Source organism: Danio aesculapii, chromosome 18 (assembly GCF_903798145.1).
Source record: "Danio aesculapii chromosome 18, fDanAes4.1, whole genome shotgun sequence".
Lineage (NCBI taxonomy): Eukaryota > Metazoa > Chordata > Actinopteri > Cypriniformes > Danionidae > Danio > Danio aesculapii.
This window is the reverse complement of record NC_079452.1, coordinates 25,269,675-25,292,860: the sequence shown is the minus strand read 5'-3', so window position 1 is coordinate 25,292,860 and position 23,186 is coordinate 25,269,675. Positions and strand designations below refer to the sequence as shown.

Below are 23,186 nucleotides of genomic sequence, written 5' to 3'. Positions count from 1 at the left end.
CACATATCATATATTATGCATGTATTAAATCATCTTTACATCGAATGACAAAACAAATGAGCACTTGTATGAGGGGTGTGTGTGTGTAATGCAGTGTGTATTGGGGCAAGACAGTAAATCTGAAATTATTCCCTCTTTTGGCTGCCATTATTACTCTCACACTATTGTTTTCCTCCTCCTGAAAGTCTTGATAACACCATCCTGGAGTGTTTCTGTTATTATTTCAGCAAATAGGATTGCATAAATGATTTGCTGTTCTCTTCTATTCACTGCGCTCAGAGTTTACCAACTATGACGTCTTCTGCTGCTGAGGAACCTGGAAATGCAGAAAGGGTCCATAATATGCACATCAAATATATAAGCATATATTAATTTCAGTGAGTAATTATCTCACATTCTTGCTCAAATCAAAGCACCCTCGGGAGAAAGAAATGTCTTTTAAACCCCAAGTGTTCGCATTGGCTCTTCAGTCTTACCTGTCCTGCGCTCTCTCTCCTCCTCTCTCTCTCTCTTACCTGCCGGTTTTGGTGAGTATGATGATGCCGCTGGCGCAGCATTTAAAGGAGGCCTCGACGGCTCCCACAGCGACTGCGTCTGAAGGGTCACGGGTCAGAACAGAGGAGCGTCTCAGACCCTCAAACAGTTGCCTGTGGAAGGTGGCGGCCTCAGCCTCACGGGCGATCTGATAGCGTCACACGGTGGAGGGAGGAAGGAGGATTACACAGACAGTCAAACCAGCAAACACTCAGACTGGGAGAAATACTGACACACACGTACATGAATGCTTACACTAGTCCAAAACTTTTAAAATCTTTTAATATTAAATTAACATTTAAAATTATTCATAATTTCTTTTCATTAAACTAAATCAAGTAAAATTATATGCATTAATTTTAACCCCCTAACTGTCTGTCGCACTTATTGAACAGTATTGAAAAACGATGCACAGATTTGAACATGTTAAAACGCAATAACAAATTAAATCAAAAATTAAAACTTTTAAATTGAATAAAAATGACAAGAATCAGAACTTAAAGGTTTTTTCTAATATATTTTTTAACTCCAGGTTTTTCATGTGGTTCTGAATTCACTGTACAACTGTTATGAATCACAATCTTGTTGCAAAATAATAAATTACTATTGCTCAGTAATATAAATAGTAATAGAATAGTAATTGAAAGCTTAGAAATGTTAGTTTTCTAATGAAATATAGCTAGTCATGACTGCCATGTAATTAAAGGCTGATTTATGCTTCAGCGTCAAGCGCACATATGCTCCAGCACAGCCTGCACGTGGACACACAGCCCTCACTGTGACCGACGCGCACCTCTTAAAAAAAAAAATGTAACTACACATCACGACGCATATCGCAAGCACTGTGATTGGTCGGCTTGGAAGCGCTGACGAGTGTGGGCGGGACCAAGTGTTTACAAGTGTCGAGTCTTGTGAAGGAGCTCCAGATGGAGACTTTTGTTTAGTGTTTACCTTATGATTCGGGTTGTTGCACGTCCGCCGATTCCCACTTCAAAATTAGCGAGTTTGAGCCACTTCTACATTAAAGGTAGCTTCCGGAAAAAACAACACCAGCATAGAAACTCTACACAGAGTAACATTAACACCTACTGCCAGCTAGCATTTCGGAAACGTTACTGCAGAGTAAACAGAGCGCAAACAGAGCACAACCTAAACAGAGCGCAGAAGTATAAACGCACGGCTACGCCAAGGCATGTGCTGTGGGTCACGCCGATCACGACACAGAAGTATAAACCAGGCTGAACAGGGTTTCTGCAAGTTTCTTTAAATCAAATTTAAGACCATTATGAATGAAGGGTTTTTAATGGACGGGTTACTTCTGTAGTTTTTGTATTAATGGAAGATTTTGTAAAGGGATTAATTTTCTTTTAATGATTAGGGAATTTAATCTGGAGAATTTGATGTAAAAATGTCTAACAGCTGTTAAATGAACCCTTTCACATTTACGGGTTTCTCTGCAGCAGAAGTCATAGTTGGTAAACTTAGAGCGCAGTGAATGGGAGAGCACAACAAATCATTTGTTTACAATCCTATTTGCTGAAATAATGACAGAAAAACTCCAGGATGACAGGAGTTTCAGAAGAAGGAAAACAATAGTGTGAGAGTGCCGACAGCAGCCAGACGAGAGAATGTCCAATTTACTGTACTGCCTCAATACACACTGCATTATAAACGCCTCATACAAGCGCTCATTTGTTTTTTGCAATTTGATGCAAAGATGTTATAATACATATGTAAATGCATATATTTTTAAAAAATCCAAATATTAATAACTTTAAAGGATTTAGGATTATAAGGACCATTAAATGGGTCATAACAGTCTTGTGAAAAGGGTCCATTGTATATCTTTGCAATACAATATATATATATAAGGTTTTGAGATCGATTTCAGCAGATTGGGTGTCAGCCAGATTGGGTAGCATTACTTGGACAGAGAAAAAAAATTAAGATCTGCTCAAAATTATTTAAGACCTACATCACAATATTTCAGTGAATTTAAGGCCATGCGAACACTCTGTATTATGGCTTAAAGTGCAAACGTCCCATAGGTGGAACAATAGTCCCATTCACACATACAGACATTCCCAAAAAAAAAATAAATAAATAAAAATCTAATCGGTAAATTGTGGTGAAAAAATAACATGTAAACTAGGCATGAGATGTTAACCATTTTCAAGGTATACTGAGGTTTGGAAAAGGTTGTAAAACTGCCAAAATTCTGCTATTCTGTTACCAAGGCATGTGTAAGATTTATTTAATTGACTTTTTAGAACAGTATCTCCACAGAAAAGAGCTTTAAAGATGTCGTTTTAAATTGTAAAGAAATCTGTGTTTTTGAAGTCAATAGCTGCATCCCAAAAGGCTCACTATACACTTATACTATGCTGCTCAGTGTGTAAGTGCATATGTATGTAGTGCCGTTCCAAATGGAACACTAGTGTGCTTTTATTTTACCAAGCAGAAATTCAAACTGTCTCCCTGACGACGTTTGACGGTTGCCAAATTAGTGAAATAAATGACCAAAGTACCAAATAATGCTTGCCATGAGTATAACCGCATTCATCAGGAGGTGCTATAATCACTCTTGTAGGAGAATTGTGCCTTCACAATCCAAAATAAAGCCATCCAACATGAGCGCCCGAAAGCTCCGCCCCTTCCACTACCTGAGCAAAGCAGCTGTCGTTGAGTGTGTAAAGTGTCCAACATTCCACACTTCATTTTAATGACTGAATAAGTGCATCATCCGGGGAATTAAAGGGCACTTATTATTATTAGATTTCAGTGTGAACGCACTACTTACACTATTTATACTACAAAATGGCGTAGAATAGTGCATAAGTATGCGATTTGGGACGCACCTAATATTTAATTTATCTAGCCTGATATGTTTACTGCTCCAATATATTATAAATGCTTCTTAAAATTAAGTTTTTGTTTTTTTTTTACCCAAAATATTTTAAGATATTTAAAATGAATATATTTCTAGAGCAGTAACCACAATACCATGAAACCGTGATATTTTTATCCAAGGTTATTATGCAGTCAGAATTTTATACCGGCCCACGCCTAGTGTGAACATGGCTTTATAAAATAAATAAATAAATAAATGTTTCTGTAATGTTTTCAAAACTATGAACAGAAATTCATAGAGAAATTCATCAGAAAGAGTTACACAGGAGAATCTGATCAACTTACTGGTCAACCATACAGTACTTTTGCAGTAATTTACAGTGTGAAAGAGGCTAATGGCAGTTAGGGGCTTAAAAATACATATATATTTTATCTTTTTTTTAAATAATTATAAAATATTATTAAAAATTGTAAATATATATGATTCTATATTGAAATGATCTTGTTTTGAGGTTATAACCATGAACGTGCAATAACATTCACAGTGTGCAAGTCTGATTTCTCTCAGTCTTCAATCCTCTCCTGTCCCTGCTCTACTCCTGACTGTGACGGATCTGCTTTTCCACAGTTTCTGCACACCATCGCTCCTACCTGCCGGACCCAGTGAGCACTATAAACGCAGAGGACAGGATTTTAAAGGAGGCCTCCACTGCCCCGATGGCGATGGCCTCGGCGGGGTCGGTGGAGAGAGGCAAACAGCGCCGCAGGTCCTCAAACACCTGCCGATGAAACATGGCCGCCTCTGCCTCCCGAGCGATCTGATGCGGCCCATCACCAGAACACACACACCGGTGCAAAACACACACATACACACGAGGGGAGGGAGGTGTGGGGAGATCAGGTGTAAATCAGGAAGATCAGAAAAAGAGGGGAGAAACAGAAAAGAACAAAAAAAAGGATGAAATTAGTGCAGGTGTTAGTTCAGAAGAGAAGATTAGTAGTAAAAAAAAAACAAAATGAATATTAAAACACATTCAGACTCATATAAATGCAAATTAATATTGATTATATACAGATAAACCACCACCATTAATATTATATTATCGATATGAATTAAACTAAAGCTGTGACACGACATTGATGCATTGCGAATCAATTTTCTGAATGCTTGCAAGTTTCTCAAATCAATTGAGCTTAGTTTTAACCAGCAGATGGCGCTCTACGCTTTAAACAGCCTCCAATTCAACAAACCTTTTTGAACATTATTAATTATTTTAGATTCAAGTGAAGCACTCAAGGTGCAGAAGCACTCAATTCAGAAGCATTGACGTTAAATGTGGTGTTAAAAAAATAAATAAATAAATAAATAATAAAAAAAAAAACTAGCCTAGAGTACAGAAACTAGCCTAGAGCATAGTCAGCTGACAAAAACTACCATAGAGGGCCATTTGCTGCTAAAAACTAGTCTAGAGCATCGTCAGCTGATAAACACTAGCCTAGAGAGCCACCTGATGTTTTGAACTAGCACAGAGCGCCATCTGCTGTTTAAAAACCAAAGTGTAGAGTGTAAAACTAATGTAGTATGTTGATAAAAACCACCCTAGAGCATCATTTGATGTTAAAAACTACCCTAGAGTGCCTTATGCTGTTAAAAAAAAAAAAAAAACTACCCTAGAGCCATCTGTTGATAAACATTTGCCTAGAACACCTTCTGCTGTTAAACTACCCTAGAGCGCCCTCTGCTGTTAAACTACCCTAGAGCGCCCTCTGCTGTTAAACTACCCTAGACCGCCCTCTGCTGTTAAACTACCCTAGAGCGCCCTCTGCTGTTAAACTACCCTAGAGCGCCTTCTGCTGTTAAACTACCCTAGACCGCCCTCTGCTGTTAAACTACCCTAGAGCGCCTTCTGCTGTTAAACTACTCTAGACCGCCCTCTGCTGTTAAACTACCCTAGAGCGCCTTCTGCTGTTAAACTACCCTAGAGCGCCTTCTGCTGTTAAAAAAATAAAAATAAAATAAACCCTAGAGCACCCTCTGCTGTTAAAACTAGGCTTGAGTGCCGCTTGCTGTTATAAATTAACCCAGAGCGCACTCTGTTGTAATAAACTAGCCTAGAACGCAGTCTGCGGTTTAAAAACTAGCCTAGAGCAGTCTAGATTAAAACTAGCCTAGAGTACCAAAAACTAGCCTTGAGCACCATCTGCTGTAAAAACTAAGCTCAGATTGAAATGCATCACGATTCTGAGCTTACTTCAACCAGCAGATGGTGCTCTATGCTTTCTGCTGTTATAAACTAGCCTAGAGCATTGTCTGTTAATAAAAACTACCCTAGAGTGCCATCTGCTGTTAAAAAAATAGCCTGGAGTGCAATTTGCTGTTAAAAATCTAGCCCTGAATGCCATCTGCTGTTATAAACTAGCCTAGAGCACCCTCTGCAGTTAAAAAACTAGCCTTTAGCGCCATCTGCAGTTTACAAACTAACCTAGAGCGCAGTCTGTGGTTTAAAAACTAGTCTAGAGCGCAGTCAACTGTTTAAAACTAGCCTAGAGTACCCAAAACTAGCCTTTAGCACCATCTGCTGTTTAAAAACCAAGCTCAGATTTTTTAAATGCATCACAATTCTGAGCTTACTTTAACCAGCAGATGGTGCTCTATGCTTTCTGCTGTTATAAACTTGTTAAGAGCGCCATCTGCTGATAAAAACTAGCCTAGAGCATTGTCTGTTAATAAAAACTACCCTAGAGCGCCTTCTGATGTTAAAAACTAGCCTAGAGCGCAATTTGCTGTAAAAAATCTAGCCCTGAATGCCATCTGCTGTTATAAACTAGCCTTGAACGCCATCTGCATCTACTAACAGAGCACCGTCTGCTGTGACAAACTAGTCTAGAGCGCAATGTGTGGTTTAAAACCAGCCTAGAGTACCCAAAACTAGCCTTGAGCACCATCTGCTGTTTAAAAACTAAGCTCAGATTTTTTAAATGAGTCACGATTCTCTCTAATAAACAATCCTCAAATCACAAAGCATTAATTTACCACCACAGCTCTAAATTAAACCATGACCACTCAGTGTAAATGAAATGGATGTGTGATATCAAGACTGAAGGTATTGATGTCATGCAAAATGGTGTTTTAAAAAAAGGTCAGAGTAAAAAATAAAGTAAACTTGAGAACTACGACTGAAACATGCAAGTAGAAACAAAGGACAGTCAAGCATGCAGATTATCAGAACGCTCAGAATATCAAGAACATGTTAAAGTTTATTAGTTAACTGCATTTTTCAGGAGTTAACAGCCACATGTGTGTGATTTCTGGATAAACGTGACTGCTAACTCAAACATGCCAACCTTGGAGCACAGCGCAGAGCACACGGATGTAAAAAATGTCCTACGCTCGGACAGAAAGAATAAAATGTTAAAACGTGTATGAGCTTTAGTGAAGGCTGTTGTCTGAAACTGACCCTGACACAACTGAAACAAACAAAACTAGCTAGTGAAGAAAACACATGCGTATGAGAGAACAAAAGCGATGAAGGATGCTGTAGCGTTAAAGAAATATTACGGGTTAAATGCAAAACATGCAGTGGGATGCATAGGTCAGTGTACAATGGGTCAAATTTGAGATATATTGTGTTGAAGACTTGACTTTTCTTCCACTTTTAATTGACTTGTTTGACCAGAACAATGTCAGAAACGTTTCTTTAAACGTTACTAAAATTCACATTTATTTTTCAGATTAACATTCGACTCAACTCATATTGTGTTGCAACAGGAAAAAGTGCATTAAATTAGAAGGAGACTGTATATCATAGGTCTTAAACTGGATTCCTGGAGGGCCATAGCTCTGCACAGTTTTGCTCCAACCCTAATCAAACACAGCTGATCCAACTACTCAAGGGCCCCATTTCAGAAAGGAGGTTAAGTGAAAACTCGGAGTATGTTAACCCTGAAATGGGAGAAAGTCTGGGTTTTCCCTTTCAAAATGGCAGGTTTGTCAAACGAGAAAGCAGGGTAAAGCTGCAGTCACACTGGGCTTTTCCTCCAATAGACTTCCATTCATATGCACGCAAATGCGTCAGACTGGTAACGCAGGGTCATGCGTTAATTTTCGCAGTTCACTGCGGTGCAAAGTTCAAGCTTTGTGAACTCTGACCTGTGTAATCGCATTACTTGACTGCGTTAGACTAATCGAGGATCAAAACAGGACCTCTCTGGACAGAAATTTAAAACATGGACCGATCGCTCGCTTTTTTAAATGTCTAATCATCTTGTTTAATCCCGCCCCTTTTCGCAGAGCAGTACGACAGCATTTCGCACACACAAGGCCGAGTGTGACCGCAGCTTACGTCAAGCCTGTTTCTGGAAGAGAAGTAACTTTTACTCAGAGTCAGTTACTGTGGTAGCTTACTCTGTGAACCTAACCTGGTCAGGAGCAGGTTTTATTCTCTAAACTCAGAGTTTCTGTCAGTCTACTCTCATTTTCTAAAGATGAATAGTTTTTTCTCGCCTTGGTCTTGAGACCCGTTCACACTGGGACGGTTTTTGTGCGTGTTTTCAGTCAACAATTAACATCTCATGACTAAAAGAGTCACTCAGAAAATCATATCATCACTTCATATTTCAATGTGATCGTGCACACCAATGCGCAAAACACCAGGCGTAAGGCGTCATTTTTAAAGAAATGCCTCATGCTCATTTTTTGTTTTGACGCACCATGACAAAACCTTCTCCACCAATCAGATTGGCACTTTTGTTCACGTGCACAGAGCTGCTGAAGTTACAGTAAACAGCACTTGCAGGCTCTCAAGCACAAAACTGTCAATGCGAGCGCTGGAGCTGCTACTTGAACCATCCATGCTTGTTCGAGTCGCCAGTAACTTTAACAACAAGAGTGTCAACTTTCTGTTGTCTTGTGTTACAAGCAGGAGTCAGAAGTTTAAAGTTGTGTAGCGCCATCTAACGTCAAGGAGTGATTTAGCATACTCTTCTGCCTGAAGCCAGTGAAAAATTCAGTTTGAATCTGGAAAAACATCTTGAAAAATGCTGACTATAAACGCAAAGCGTCCCGGTGTATACAAGCCTTTAGTCATTTATTGCCTACATTTCAGTCACCAACGTTACAAGAATGGCTTGTCCTTTACTGTGAATATTACAATTAGATTCAATACCATAGTTTTAGGTTTTACCTTTGATATTACTGCACAAAATTATTAACTAGCTTAAATTCACTGACCTTCAACAGGGACATTTACTGTAAATAGATTAATGGGGTTATTACTAGTTCTAAAAACTTCTCAATCATCCTCATATCAACCTCTACCACTTGATCAATAATAAAGGCAGACACACACACACACACACTTTATTAAACTCAATTTTAGAAATGTTATCTTAAACTGATCAACGTGTGTAAAAGTGGGAACCTTAAATTAAACACTTCCTCTGAACATTGAGTTAAGGTTAAATGCGTTCTTGTTTCGTCAATTTTGTTGTAGAAACTATGCGGTAGGATATTTCATGTAATTTAATGCCATTACATCTGAAATCACTTCAAAATTGCGGCCAATTCCCCACTTTAAGTGAAAAGTCAATAAACATCACACATTACATTACTTTTTTTATTATACTTTAAATATTTTAGATGTAAACCTACATATCAACTTGAGCAGCTGTTTTCCCACACTGGCTGTCTCAGTTTTGTCGATGCAGAGGTGTTGTTTTCTTAAACATGGTCATATTTGCTATAACTTTGCATGAGCACATCAGATGTTGCCATGGTGACTTGTAATATCTGCGCTCCATTGATAATGCCTTTTTATAGTCGCGGTGTGTCTGCTTAACTCTGAATTAAGCTGCGGTCACACTGGGCTTTGTATGTGCGAAATGATGTCGTATGGCGCTGCGAAAAGGGACAAGCTTATTAGACATTTAAAAAAGCGAGCGATTGCTCCATGCTTTAAATTTCTGTCCAGAGAGGTCATGTTTTGATCCTCGATTGGTCTCATGCAGTCAAGTGATGTGATTTCGCAGGTCAGAGTTCACCAAGCTTGAATTTAGCACCGCAGCAACATGCGAAACTTGACGCATGACCTTGCGTTTCCGGTCTGACGCATACACGTGCATATGAATGGACGTCTACGGGAGGAAAAGCCCAGTGTGACCACAGATTGAGTCTACTCAGACTTGATTGACCCAACTCAGTTTTTCAGAACAGCTGATCTGAGTTTTTAATCTCTCAGTAAATCAACTTTCAGTTCAAGTTTAAAGGTGCAATAGGTGATCTGCCACAATGCTAACCAGTTAGCATAAATCTCTGCAACACACTCCCTCCCCTGCAGTCCAAAGCCACACCTCCTGAAACATGAGCGCGTGCACCTTAAAGATGACAGAGTATGAGCTACTTATCAGAATTATGGGAAATGTCGGCCAGACATGATTTAATTAGATGGATATTTCTTAGTTTTATCACCCAGAATATAAAATACATATAAATTTATTGAAATCAATTAATTATTACAATTGGAATGTGAAGACACTTTCAACCAGCACAACAAAACATGTTTCTGAAGATTATCACCTACTGCACTTTTAAACTCGGAGACGGTTGAACCTCCTTACTGAAACAGGCCCAAGGTGTTCAAGACTACTAGAGATTATTAAGCAGGTGTGAGTTGGAGGTGGTTGGAGCTAAACTATTCAGAGCTGTGGCCCTCCAGAAATTGAGTTTGAGACCACTGCTGTATATAAAAACAGATGACTTTTTTCTGAATATTTCAAGTGCAAGCTTTACAATTTGGCTTTAAAATCTCCTACAGATCTCCACTGTATAGATTAAATTCAACAAACAAATCCATTAAACAGATCTTAAAGGGACAGTTCACCCAAAAATAAACTAGATATTTATCCACCTTCAATTTGTTCCAAACCTTTCTGCATTTCTTTCTTCTGTTGAACACAAAACAAAGCTCTTTTAAAGGAGGTCAGAAAGCTGTAACCACTGACTCTCATAGTATTTGTTTTTTCTACTATGGAAGTCAATGGTTACAGGTTTCATAATAAATTTTAAAATATACTTTGCGTTCAACAGAAGAAACGTAAACAGGTTTGTTACAAGTAAATGATGAGTAAAGAGTACATTTGGGATGAACTCTCTCTCTCTTTAGGTTGCATTTATCCCATAAAATACCTTTAGCATTTTTTTTAGAGGAGTAAGTAATGAGTGAACACATGAGTAAGGTAAGTAAAGGTTTGTCTGTCTAACAGTGTTAATGTCTGTGTGTTTGTGCCAGTAGATGGCGCTCTCACCATGTGCTGTGTGCGGACGGCCTCCAGAGGATAATCTCCTTTAGCAGTTTCTCCACTCAGCATGATGCAGTCGGCTCCGTCCAGAACTGCATTGGCCACATCACTGCCCTCTGCACGTGTAGGACGAGGCTTCTTGATCATGCTCTCCAACATCTACAACATGCAACAGAACAAAGTCAGCAATAAAGGCCTTCTATAGCGAATACAATAATAATAATAATAATAATAATAATAATAATAATAATAATAATAATAATAATAATAATAATAATAATAATTATTATTATTATTATACCAATATATATTTAGTGTTCACACCAGCCAAATAATGATGCATTTATTCTGCACGTCCAGTTTTGTGGTCTGACACTTTGACAGCCAACACAAATTCATTCTAGTGAAGCATTTACAGTTTAAATGATTTAATATAATAAATATTAAGAGAAAAAAAACATCCATTTCTGAAAGTAATTCAACAATTTTGTTGCTTTGTGTTTTTATTATTATCATTATCAATGCAGAACTACAACAATTAATGAAGAATAAATATTTTTGGTCCCTTTCGACCTTGCAGAGTAGCATAATAAATAGTATCAGTCATCAGTAAAAGAATGAAAGCTTCAAGACCATGAAAATGACCATAATAAGTTGTGTTGGGGTACGCAGATATGTATTGAGCATCTTTAGGTGATGCAAAAATACTTAAATTATCCAATTGCAAGGTATACTACAGTCAAATGACTTTTGTAAGAGATATTTAGCCTTTTCTCCATATCTTACACACTTTTCATAAGTGTTTGATGCTGCTGTGGCTTGTCAGTGGACATACAAACACATTTTTCATCTCAAAGATTTATACATTAATTTCCTTGTTAATTTTATTTGTTCGCAAACTTGAGATTTCAAGATCCCCTCACAGCATGAAGGTCGCTGGTTTAAGTCCCGGCTGGGCCAGTTGGCATTTCTGTGTGGAGCTTGCATGTTCTCCCTGTGTTGCTATGGGTTTCCCTTCGGGTGCTCCGGTTTCCCCCACAGTCCAAACACATGCGCTATAGATGATTTAAACAAGCTAAATTGGCTGTAGTGTATGTGTGCGAATGCAAGAGTGTATAGGTGTTTCCCAGTGTTGGGTTGCAGCTGGAAGGGCATGCACTGTGTAAAACGTATTCTGAAAAAGTTGGGTTCATTCATCTGTGGTGACCCCTGATTAATAAACGGACTAAGCCGAAGGAAAATGAATGAATGAACTTGAGATTTATCTATTTGTTGTTCTTTTTTTGTTTTCATTAACTCACACGTGGTTCACACCAGTTATTGTCAGATTATATGTTCTTGTACATTTTGTAAAATTATATAAAAATTAGGGTTGCACAATATTGGAAAAATCTGACATTGCAATATTTAGTATTTCTGTGATTATATATTGTAATACGCATACAATATCAGCAGGATTACCTTCTCTATTTGGAAAAATATATAATTTTAGATTAAAGGGGTGTAGTTCTGTAAAGGAGTGCATCTGCATAAAATATAATAGACAATCTACAAGCACAGATAAATGCAATAAAGAAAATAAATTAACAGTCTAACAGTATTCAGGTATAACGTAATTAAATAAATGTAAATACTGCATAATTTTCCATTTATAAATAAATTCAATAAATTTAATTGTTATTCAAGTTACAAACAGTAATTAGTAATAGTATAATCTCTTAGGTTTGAATGCTTTTATGAATCCTCATACAGTCAAAGGCCTCAAAAACACATGCTAATGATAATTTATATACCAGACTCAGCATTTTATATCCTGTGATGTCACTATTGCGAATGATCACACTAAAACAATATATTGTGCCGCCCTAGTAAAAATCTTTCCCAAGCAATACTGAATAACTGCACATTTAACAATTCTGCCTTCAAAATAATCCCCCCAGATGTCAGTTTTTCTTAAAAATGCTAGATAATATGGAGGTGTATTGCAGGGTTTTGAGGTGCATCTTTGGCTGACCTGTGTGGCACAGATGATTGGCTTTCCTGCCTTGTTGCAACGACCAATCATCATCTTCTGAGCCAGAAACACCTTTTCTGTGGGGATTTCAATTCCCAGATCACCACGAGCCACCATGATGCCGTCGCTGGCCTCCATAATCTCATCAAACCTGGTGAATAACGAGATGCATTCAAATTAGAAACATAAAATAATAATAACAAATAAATAAATAAATAAATAAATAAATAAATATCCAAACACTCCCCCAATTTTTACATTTACTTTCTATTGCAGTTTTTAATATTCTACGATTTCTATTCAACCATAAGCCAAAAGACTTGACCAAAATCAACCAACGTTTAAGGCTTGGCTGTCTGAACTTGCTGGAATGACAGATCACACCGGAGACCTTTATGCATCAAGGATTCAGGTCTGCAAAATGTAATGTGCTGAGGGTTAATACTGCATATCTAGTTTGAGAAAGCGATGTAACCCACTGACCTGCGCACTCCCTCATGATTTTCCAGCTTGCTGATGATCTTGATGTTTTTGCCCTTTTCTCCCAACACTTTCCGGACTGCCTGCACATCAGCAGCCTTGCGGATGAAGGAGGCGAAGATCATGTCGACTCCCATCTCCACACCGAACTGCAGATCCTTGATGTCCTTCTCTGACACCGCAGGCAGATCTACTGCAGCTCCCGGCAGATTCACACCCTTCTTACTGCCCAGAGATCCTCCATTCTCAATCTCACACATTAGATAGTCAGACCCTGGGGAAAGAGCGTGATTTTATTTATTACCACCTTAAAAATAAATAAAATTAATAATAATAATATTATTATAATAATAATTAAAATAATGTATACATGTACATTTTACATGTGCTTTCGGTTTAATTCTCATTAGATAAACATCACAATCCAGCACTCACCAATCTGCAGCACCTGGAGAGAAATGAGTCCGTCATCAATGTAGACTTTACTGCCCACCTCCACCACCTTGGTGATGTTCTTATAGTCCAGCCAGAGGGTATCTTCATCACAGTTCTCCATGAAGGAGTCGTCTAAGGTCACCTTGATCTTATTTCCCTTCTTCAGCTCCACCTCAGCTGTGCCACTCTGCGCACACAGACAGAGAAATTCACATTTGCACCATTACAAAACAAATCAGAAACTGAATGCTCTCAAACGCAGTCTGGTAAAATTCAGGGTGCTTTAAATCATTACTCTTTATGTACACAGTGATTCAGTAGATGTTAAAAAAAAATAATAATAAAAAAAAAAGCTATTAAATTTCTAATGAAATCACTAAAACTGTATTTAAATTACCATGTCTGAAAGCTATTTTAATTAAAGGAAATTAATTTCTAGACTAATACTACTTAAAATTGGTATAAATCTCAACTTACAGGCAATAGAAATTATATCAGAGACATGTTTGACTCAAGTTTAATTAAACTACTAAGGATTTCTAAAATAAAATTCTTTAGTTAAACAATTAACTTACTTTCAGAATTACTAATTTATTCACTCATTACAGAATTTAATTACTAGACTAAACACTACTTAAAATTGCAATAGGGTTAACTTAAACAATATCTGGTCCACGTTTAATTAAAAATATGAAATACTTTGCATTTAAAAAAATAAAACATTTCTTTAAACCCAATTACTCTACATATTTCATATATAATGTACTTTTTCATTGACTAATTTCTCATTTTAAGCATGTGCAATTGTTTTATAAATGTGACCTGCTTTAGCTGAAAAACTAAATTATGCAAAATATATGACAAAAATGACAATCACCCTGCTTCTCTAAATTACACAGAGCTGTTAGGTTTATTCAAAGTATACAAGTAATTAATTAAAACCTAAAAATGAACATGAATGCCTTACTTTGTCCAGTGAATAATGCATTTAAAATAACAGTAACTAGTCACCTTGTAAATCATTGCACTAAACACAGTAGTAGCACATTACTATATGCCAAGTATGATGTGTTCAAAAATGTAATCCATATCTATTCCCAAGCCCTAAACCAAACCATGAATGTAAATTTCCAAAATTAGAGGGGAATAATAATTGGATAACCCTCATGTAGAAGTGCATAAACATAACCTTAACCCGAAGCTGAACATTAACTGTAAACATATCCCTCAATTCTGATTGTAATGTTGTTCCAGGATCAACATGGATGTCAGTTCAGGAACATGTCCTACTTGGTAGAATCACGTTTGCGATTCAACTAAAAGCAACTGCAGTATCTGTGGTAAATTAGCAAACTCACCCCTTTAATAAGTCCAGTTCGGATTTCTGGTCCTTTGGTGTCGAGGGCGATGCCCACTGGCCTGTACTGGATGCTGCCCGGCTCGAAGCTGGCACAAGCTTCACGTACATTTTTAATGGTCTCTCCATGATACTGAAACAGAGAATGAATCAACAATGAGGAACACAGAGGAAATCACTTTAAGTGAGAGTAAAGTGATATTAAAATGTGTTCAGATGCTTTTACACACAGAAGTAAGTGTTAACCACTCAAATTTGCATGCTAAAAAAAAAACGCTAAGTAATCAAAATAAGTTATACATTTCCTTAAAGTAGGCAGGACTCTGCTCTCAAAATCCTGAATTGGTTTAAAGGCACAGTGTGCAATTTCAGTTGCTAGAGAGTGTATATTCATAACAAACAAAGGCATATTTTGATGAGAGGGTGACAGTGTGGAATCATGGGAGTTGTGGTATTCATCATCCTACAGGACTCCTGCAGAAATCACGTTAAGTATTCACTGCTTATCATCATGGTAGTATGAGGTAGGGCTCCACAATATATCGTTTCGACATCGTTATTGCAATGAGCAAATCTGCAATTTTGAATTGTGATAATTAACCAGGAAATTATTTAATAGCAATAAAAAAAAAAAACTAAGCTTAACCCTACTACAGTGAACAAATTTATTTTTAAGGCATGCGACTATAAAATTATAAAGCTAATTTAAACTATTGGTGCACAAGTTATAAAATTTGTAGCTCTAACAAAGATGAATTGTATTTATTGCAATAAAGATTTGATTACATTGGTATATTATATTTGAACTCAACATTAGAATATTCAGAAAAGCATAAAGCACTGTCCATTTCATTTGTATTATTGTATTCATTTACGCTTGTAATTTATTAGCATTGTTACGTTTTATTAAACACAATGTAAATTTATAAATTCTTTAAGAGTTAAATTATCTTATGAAATTTCAACAATATATAAATCACAGAAAAACAAATGACTGCAAGGTCAGATTTCCCCAATATCGCTCAGCCCTAGTATGAGCAGAGTAAGACTGAAAGAAACTAAACAAAAGAAATTATTATTTTAACTACACTATTCAGCAGTACATGCTTTAGTCTTTTCAATGCCTTTAGTTTCAACACTTCCAACATTTATAAAATGCTTAGAAACTCTGAGAATTCTCTTTACTAGGGATGGGGTATTGAAACTCGATACTACATTATAAAAAGACCGAAGTATTGATAAACGCTGACGTTAACGGTTCTGCTATCGGTACTGGACAATTATTGCTAAATAAACATTACTTCGTGGCATAATTTAACTGACCAACCTTTTCTAATTTACAATATTTGATATCTGCACAGTTGGCAATCTCACATGAAATGCTTGTATTTCTGGCGAGCGTGTCAATATAAAAGCCTTTACAATTCTAGGCTGTGCATGCAGGCTCACGCTAAGCGCACACGTAGCTTGCGACACACTCATTCGCACACACAGCTCATAAGCTTGCGGAGAGAACGAAACAAGTTGTATTTCCCGAGCGGACATTGACAATGCCCGTTGCAACAACACAAGTTGTTTTTTTGTATAAGTGGAAACAAGCAATCAGGCCAAGCGAAAGTATCTTTCCAAAGTGCAGAAAGACAAATTAAAAGTTTTTGACTGCCTAGCTAACTGTAACATTACATCATCTACATCGTTCTGCCAGCAGTCAATCACCTAAATTACTATAATAAATGTCAATTAAAAAAAATAAAATAAAACGCATTCGTATACAGTTTTTTTTTCTGCAGTAGCCTAAATGAATCTTAAACATTAAAAATGCTTTTACATCAGCTGTATTTACAAATATAGCCTATGCATAGCCTAATAATAAACTATGCTTAAGAAATTCTTTAAAAAGTAAATAAAAAATAAAACCAAAAAATTTATATTGCAAGATGCTCCAAAACTGCATTAAAAACAATTAAATCTCAAAATAGTCATATCATTTATTTAAATGCGTTGATAAATTCATAAACATTCTCATTTAACTGCATTTTGCAACTTAGAGGGTATTTTCAACTGTAGGCAGCACAATAAAGTAAGAAAGGTCCTGACCTCTGACAGAAAAGGCAAAAGGATTTTTTTTTTTATCCAGAAAGGATACACAAACTTTTTAAAGAACAACTTTAAAAAGTTTGTGTGTGTCTGTCTGTGGTGTAAAACTATGGAACAGTCTAGATCTGACTCTTAAACAATGTCAGGATAATAATCAATTTAAAAAGTTGTATAAATATATATTATTAAAGGAGTATAACGATGAAGGTGATTGAAAAGGTATAAAAAGAGAAAGGTATGATGACATTTTAATTAATGACTATTTGCAGTACTAGGTTTTTTTTGTTTTTTCTCTGGGTTTATGTTACAAGGTATAAGGGTACAAATGGAACCAAACATATAGTTTGTTGGATATGTCAAAAGGATAGAATGTGTTCATGTGAAAGGAAAAGATAAGTAAAGGAAGAAATCAGTTTAAGTAATAGACGAATGATGTATGTGGTAATGGGGTGGGAAAATAATAAGCTTGTGCTTCATCCCACTCCATTTGACCATGTTGAAATGTATTCTTTTGTTAATGATATTTTATGTATGATACTTTGTTCGAAAATAAATAAATCAAATAAAAAAAAAAAAATAAATAAATAAAATCAAAGAGATTTCTCTACATTCGCTTACAGAAAAAAAAATGTGTTTTACAATTATTGGTTTAGTTTATTTTACATTAAAAAGTTAAAAAATAAATAAATAGTGATGTTAATTCTGTTCAATTTGTTAAAAAAAATAAAAATAAAAAACTTTTCTAAAAAAAAACTACAAAAAGTACCGATAAGAGAACCGTTAAAAGTACCGAACTGATAAGTGGTTTCGATAAAAGTAGTAATAGTGTTAAAACCTTAACGATAGCCATCCCTATTCTTTACTCAGACTTTCAAAAGCACCATAAATACCTCTAATGGAAATGGGTTTAGTGTAACAGCTGACATTAAACAACTGCTCTTGAACATCTCTCAGCAGCATGATAATTATCTGACAGTGAGGTCATGTCATTCTAATCTTCTGTTTAAACACGCGCACACACACACGAATGCATGCATGCAATGGTAAAGATACGTGTCTAGACGTGTAGAATTAGGTTATCATACACTCATGTACATGCAGTGTGTGTGATATAAAAAGATGCAAAGTTCATATGTTAGAGTCTGATCTATGATACATGCTGTAAATGGTTTGCTTTAATAAACCAGGTTAGAGTTCCACCTTTGAGCCATGATGTTATCAGCGTCAGACAGCTGTAGTAATAATGACTTAATCTAGTTTAGCTTCTGTACAGTGACCGCTTGACCTCTGCACACACTCGAGGTCACTCTGTTGGGCAAACAGGCTTCTGGACATGTGTTTGTTTAGGAGTGTGAAATGTTTGGGTAATACGGCAGAAATGTTTAACCATAACACTTTGTCCTAACACGCCACAAGAGCCAGCAGTAAGCAATTTGTCTGTCTGCACACGACAGAAATATTTAAATACCCGAGCTATTCAGAAGAGCTGGATATTTACTGCACTGCCAAATAAATTGTAAGGTTTATGTTAGGGATAAGTACAGTAGTCAACATTTGAACAGTTTCAAAATGGGCCTAAGACAAGTATGAGTGTTGTTCAACTGTTTGAGGACAACCGTGACGAAAGGTTTTGATCCACTTCAAATGTTGACTACTGCATATTCAGTAGGTTGTTCTCATAGAATGCAGCCTGATGCAAAGCAGAGCACTGCTGTGTAAGACTGATGGGTTTATTCTGTGAAAACAACCATCCTGGATGTATTTTATCCTGCTTATTACATTACTTATAGCCACAAAATAGAAAGAACAGAAGGATTACTGTAATGCTGTTCACTGGCTGCCCAGCATCCTCTATTAACAAACTTCAGCAAGTACAAACTTCAGCTGCCAGAGTTCTCACCAGGTCTAGAAAATATCACATCACCCCAATTTTATCCTCCTTACACTGGCTGCCTGTTAAATTTCGTATTGATTTTAAAATATTGCTTCTTACCTATAAAGCTTTAAATAATCTAGCTCCTGTTTATCTAACCAATCTTCTGTCTCGCTACAATCCAACCCACTTTAAGATCTCAAAACTCAGGGCTTCTGGTAGTACCTAGAATAGCAAAGTCGAGTAAAGGAGGTCGAGCCTTCTCATTTATAGCTCCTAAACTCTGGAATAGCCTTCCTGATTATGTCCAAGGCTCAGACACACTCTAACAGTTCAACACTAAATTAAAGACCTATTTCTTTAGAAAAGCATACACTCAATCCATCAAATAGCAGTGTGATGCAGGAGTGTACTCCACACAGGTTTCTGCATCTTGTTTATATACACTATGAACAGCAGCTACGCTAATTATTCCCTTTATTCTCCATTTCCACCCGGGGATACTCAACCCGAGGCCCCCAGAGATTGTGCAGTGCCACTGATGCAATCCAAGAACTGTGAAGAGATGATCCTTAAGTTTCCACAATCCTGGACCAGGCCGTATGCGAAGCAGCTGCTGTGGTGGTCATGGAGGAGTGGAGAGCATGCGTCTGATTCCGGTGAGACTCCAGACACATCCAGCGCCTAACCTGCAGCTCTACACAAGACGTTTGGCCATAGGAGAAATGGTCGTGCCCAACTGAGCCTGTTTCTCTCGAGGTTTTTTAATTTTCATGGTTCGGGACTTGTAGAGCTGTGCATTGATGGATTTGCTCCTCAGTGTTTGGACTCTCAGCAGTGAATAATAAACCACACTGAACTTAAACTCTAAAAACTGAACTGACACCGTTTCATTCCACTATAATCTTATATGTGAAGCTGCTTTGACACAATCTACATTGTAGAAGCACTTTACAAATAAAGATCAATTTAATTGAATAATTATTTCAGACGAGCTAGGTCCAACAGATATTTGCATTCATTTGTTCCAACTGCAGTTGGGTGACTCAAGTTGTATCATGTACATTGGATATTCCTGCTCTCGAACATGTTTTGACTTGTATCCTTTATTATTAATAGTTGACTTAATCATGATTAATTTTATTGTGTTGATCTGTGTCGGCTATTGATGTAAACCAAATTGCCCCTCAGGGACAAATAAATTCCAATCTAATCCAATGGATGTGTAACAAGTTCCCAGAGGAAGCTTTGTTATTTAGCAGTATTAACCTTTGGATAATATATTGAACGTCATGACTGATCAATCAAAAGTGAGTATTCCAGAGAGTAGTGTAATAATATATAATTAATATATAATAACACACATTAGACTCTTTAAAAGCATTAAAAGTATGTGCTGAGTGACTGCTTTCATGTGATGTCAAAACTTAACTGAATAACTCACTGAGCTCACTTCATTAATAGAGTCTTTTACACATATTAAGAGCAGGACAGATGAATAACCGTGTTTAACAGTGCACATTGTGCAAAATTCTTCTGTCTATGCAGGGTCTTAACCTTATAAGCAGAAATGTATGCATCAATTATGTATGACCTGTTTAATATCTGGTATATGCCACTTGATCAAAGTCTAAGATAAAAAAATAAATAAAAGTCTAAAGATTTTAGAATAAACTTAAGATTTATTATTTCATCAATAAGCTACAAGAAGCTTTTTTTCAGCACCTGGAGCTTTGTGAGGCACTTATTGCAGATGGAAGTGGTTTATAAAGCTAGTTTTGGACTGTTAAAAAAAAAATAATAAAAAAAAAAATCCAACCATTGATACTAAAAAGGATATTTGGATTTTATAGCTTTACAAATAACTCCGATTTGATTTGACTTGACTTAGTCATATGCACATAGGATGCCTTGAGGGTGATTAAATCATGGCATAATTTTCCTTTGTGAATGAACCAACTCTTTAAATTCCATTCGCTTTTGACTATTATTCAGAAATCTGAAAAAAAGGCGTTCACCTCAGCCAGGAGCTCTTATTATTAGAGAAGAAAAGACACTCCACCCTGCATGCAGCAGAGACATAAGTAATTGGCAGGGTAGGAACAGATAAACTATTTATAATAGCCTCACACTGTAGATTAGGTTACACACACTCTCTCTGTAACCTTCGACCTCTGCTGAATGAGAAGTCAGTCTGCGATCCTAAATTGTGTGGGTGTTTATGTGCAGGGAGCTTCACAGAAGTTGGATAGTTTGAGTATAATTTCTAAAACAATGACTTTTGTTGGACAGATATGAACAGATGTGAGCTTTAGAGAGTGAATTGGAGAGAGACATGTAGAAGAGTCTGTAAATGATGCAGTATAAACCTCGTGTGAGCCGTGAGAGAAGTTCATGCGAGCGATGTTCATGCCAGACTTGATCATCTCCTTCAGCGTGTCCACTGAGCGGGAAGCCGGTCCTGTGATCACATGACAAAAATAAATAAATAAACACATTTAAAACATCACTGCTTTCATGAACCAAATGGTATTAAAATACAAAAAAAGTATTATAAAAGTATTATAGAAGATGTGGAGAGAGTTCAGTCTTAACTTAAGTGCTCATCAGACAGAACATGGATTAATTAAACACTTAATTGACACTGAATCCCCCAGAGCATTTAATGAACGGTGATTACAGAAGCCCTTTGCTACAATATTGTATTATAGCTGAAAGTGCTGGGGCAGGAGTAGCTTGAGGAATGTTTAATACACTATAATATTAAAAAGTACATAGATAAAACGTAAAATTACAATATTACAGTTATATACTGTATACATAAATACTGCTGTAACCACTTAAATCATATACCAAATAATTTGCATTTACACATACTCCTATAGACAGTTCATTTATATTTAAATTTAAAACATTTATATATGACAAAATGATTAATCTACACATAAATATACACATAACATACACATCTAAATACAAACTTACTTTGTATGCAGTTAGTCATGATTAATTGCCAAACAGCACTACCATACATTATATTACAGATAGTTTATTAATGTATTTTTGTATTTTACCATATTATATTGTATATTAAAGCTTGTATTTATGAATTTATTTATAAATTCTCGTAATTAACATCTGTTATTACTTTAATATTGCATTTATATTCTGTATTGTTTCATGTATAAAAAATGTTGGGAACGCCAATCATGCAAATGCCATGCCAATAAAGCAGCTTGAACATGCACTGACCGATGGTGCAGATGATTCCAGTGTTGCGGGCGATGGTGGGCTCGGAGTCGATGTCCAGCAGACACATGTGCTCCAGGAAAGTGTCAGCCATGGCAGCATTGAGCTGCTGCGTCTGGATGAAGGCAGAGCCCATATCCTGAGCTTTAGCTTGGGACATCGTGGAGGAGACTGGTAATATCCTACAGAGGAAGAGAGGACAAATCTAGACTGTTTATAATTGCAATTATAATAAAAATTAGAGTCTTTTTTTTCCCAATTATTGGATTTTTTATTAATTTGTTCTGTCAATTATTGTATATTTTATACATTTGAAGCAAAAGAGTGAGAGAAATCTACAGTGTTGTTTATATTTGCAATTAACAATTAAAAATAAGCTATTCTTTTTCTCTGTCAATTATTGTATAAGAGATCAATTTAGTTTTTGTAATTGGAATTACTATAATTAAAATTAAAGCATATAAATAAATAATTGATTTGATGGAAGTATATTCCACATAGTAATTTACAAATATACTGTAAAAAAAAAAAAAAGGGCATGCAAATAAAGCAAATTGAACTTGAATGCAAACGAGAGCGAGCAATGAAATGACAAACGCATGACCGACTGACTAATAAGAAGCCTGATGTGTCTGGGTTTAAGAGGTTATTTTCTATGATGAACTGAACTCATAGAATCTGAAAAAAGCAGAGTGCATCTTTAACATATACACGGCAGACTGGAGTGATTAACCCTGATTTAAACTCAGCATAAACAGCGACAGGAACTGCAGCCATAAAAGTCAAACACAGACTGAGGATTTAGAGAGCCAGCTTCTCTATAATGCAGAACATGTCTGAGAGAAATGTTTCTTAACAAATTAAGGCTTATTTAATTAAGTTTGCATTGATCTATGATTTGTTAGGATAGGACCGTAAATGACAGAGACATTTGCACTATTTTGTAATATTGCATGTTTGCAAATCTTGAATCAGTAGTTTAAAAAAAAAATATATATATA

The 23,186-nt window shown here is 36.3% G+C and overlaps 1 protein-coding gene across 2 annotated transcripts in view; it reads right to left on the bottom strand.

Moving 5' to 3' along the window:
• The window catches only part of pkma (pyruvate kinase M1/2a), a 39,715-nt gene that overhangs the window by 4,302 nt on the left and 12,227 nt on the right, over positions 1-23,186 (bottom strand). The window contains exons 2-9 of one of the 2 annotated variants that reach the window (XM_056477980.1): positions 22,189-22,367; positions 21,306-21,397; positions 14,968-15,099; positions 13,610-13,796; positions 13,178-13,448; positions 12,695-12,845; positions 10,687-10,839; positions 4,036-4,202 (exon numbers count right to left, since the gene is read on the bottom strand). In XM_056477980.1, coding sequence (XP_056333955.1) covers positions 4,036-4,202; positions 10,687-10,839; positions 12,695-12,845; positions 13,178-13,448; positions 13,610-13,796; positions 14,968-15,099; positions 21,306-21,397; positions 22,189-22,345 — 1,310 coding nt within the window. In that variant the 5' untranslated portion in view covers positions 22,346-22,367. Of the gene's footprint in view, positions 1-515; positions 683-4,035; positions 4,203-10,686; positions 10,840-12,694; positions 12,846-13,177; positions 13,449-13,609; positions 13,797-14,967; positions 15,100-21,305; positions 21,398-22,188; positions 22,368-23,186 lie in introns of both variants that reach the window. The other variant, XM_056477979.1, reaches the window with a different exon arrangement.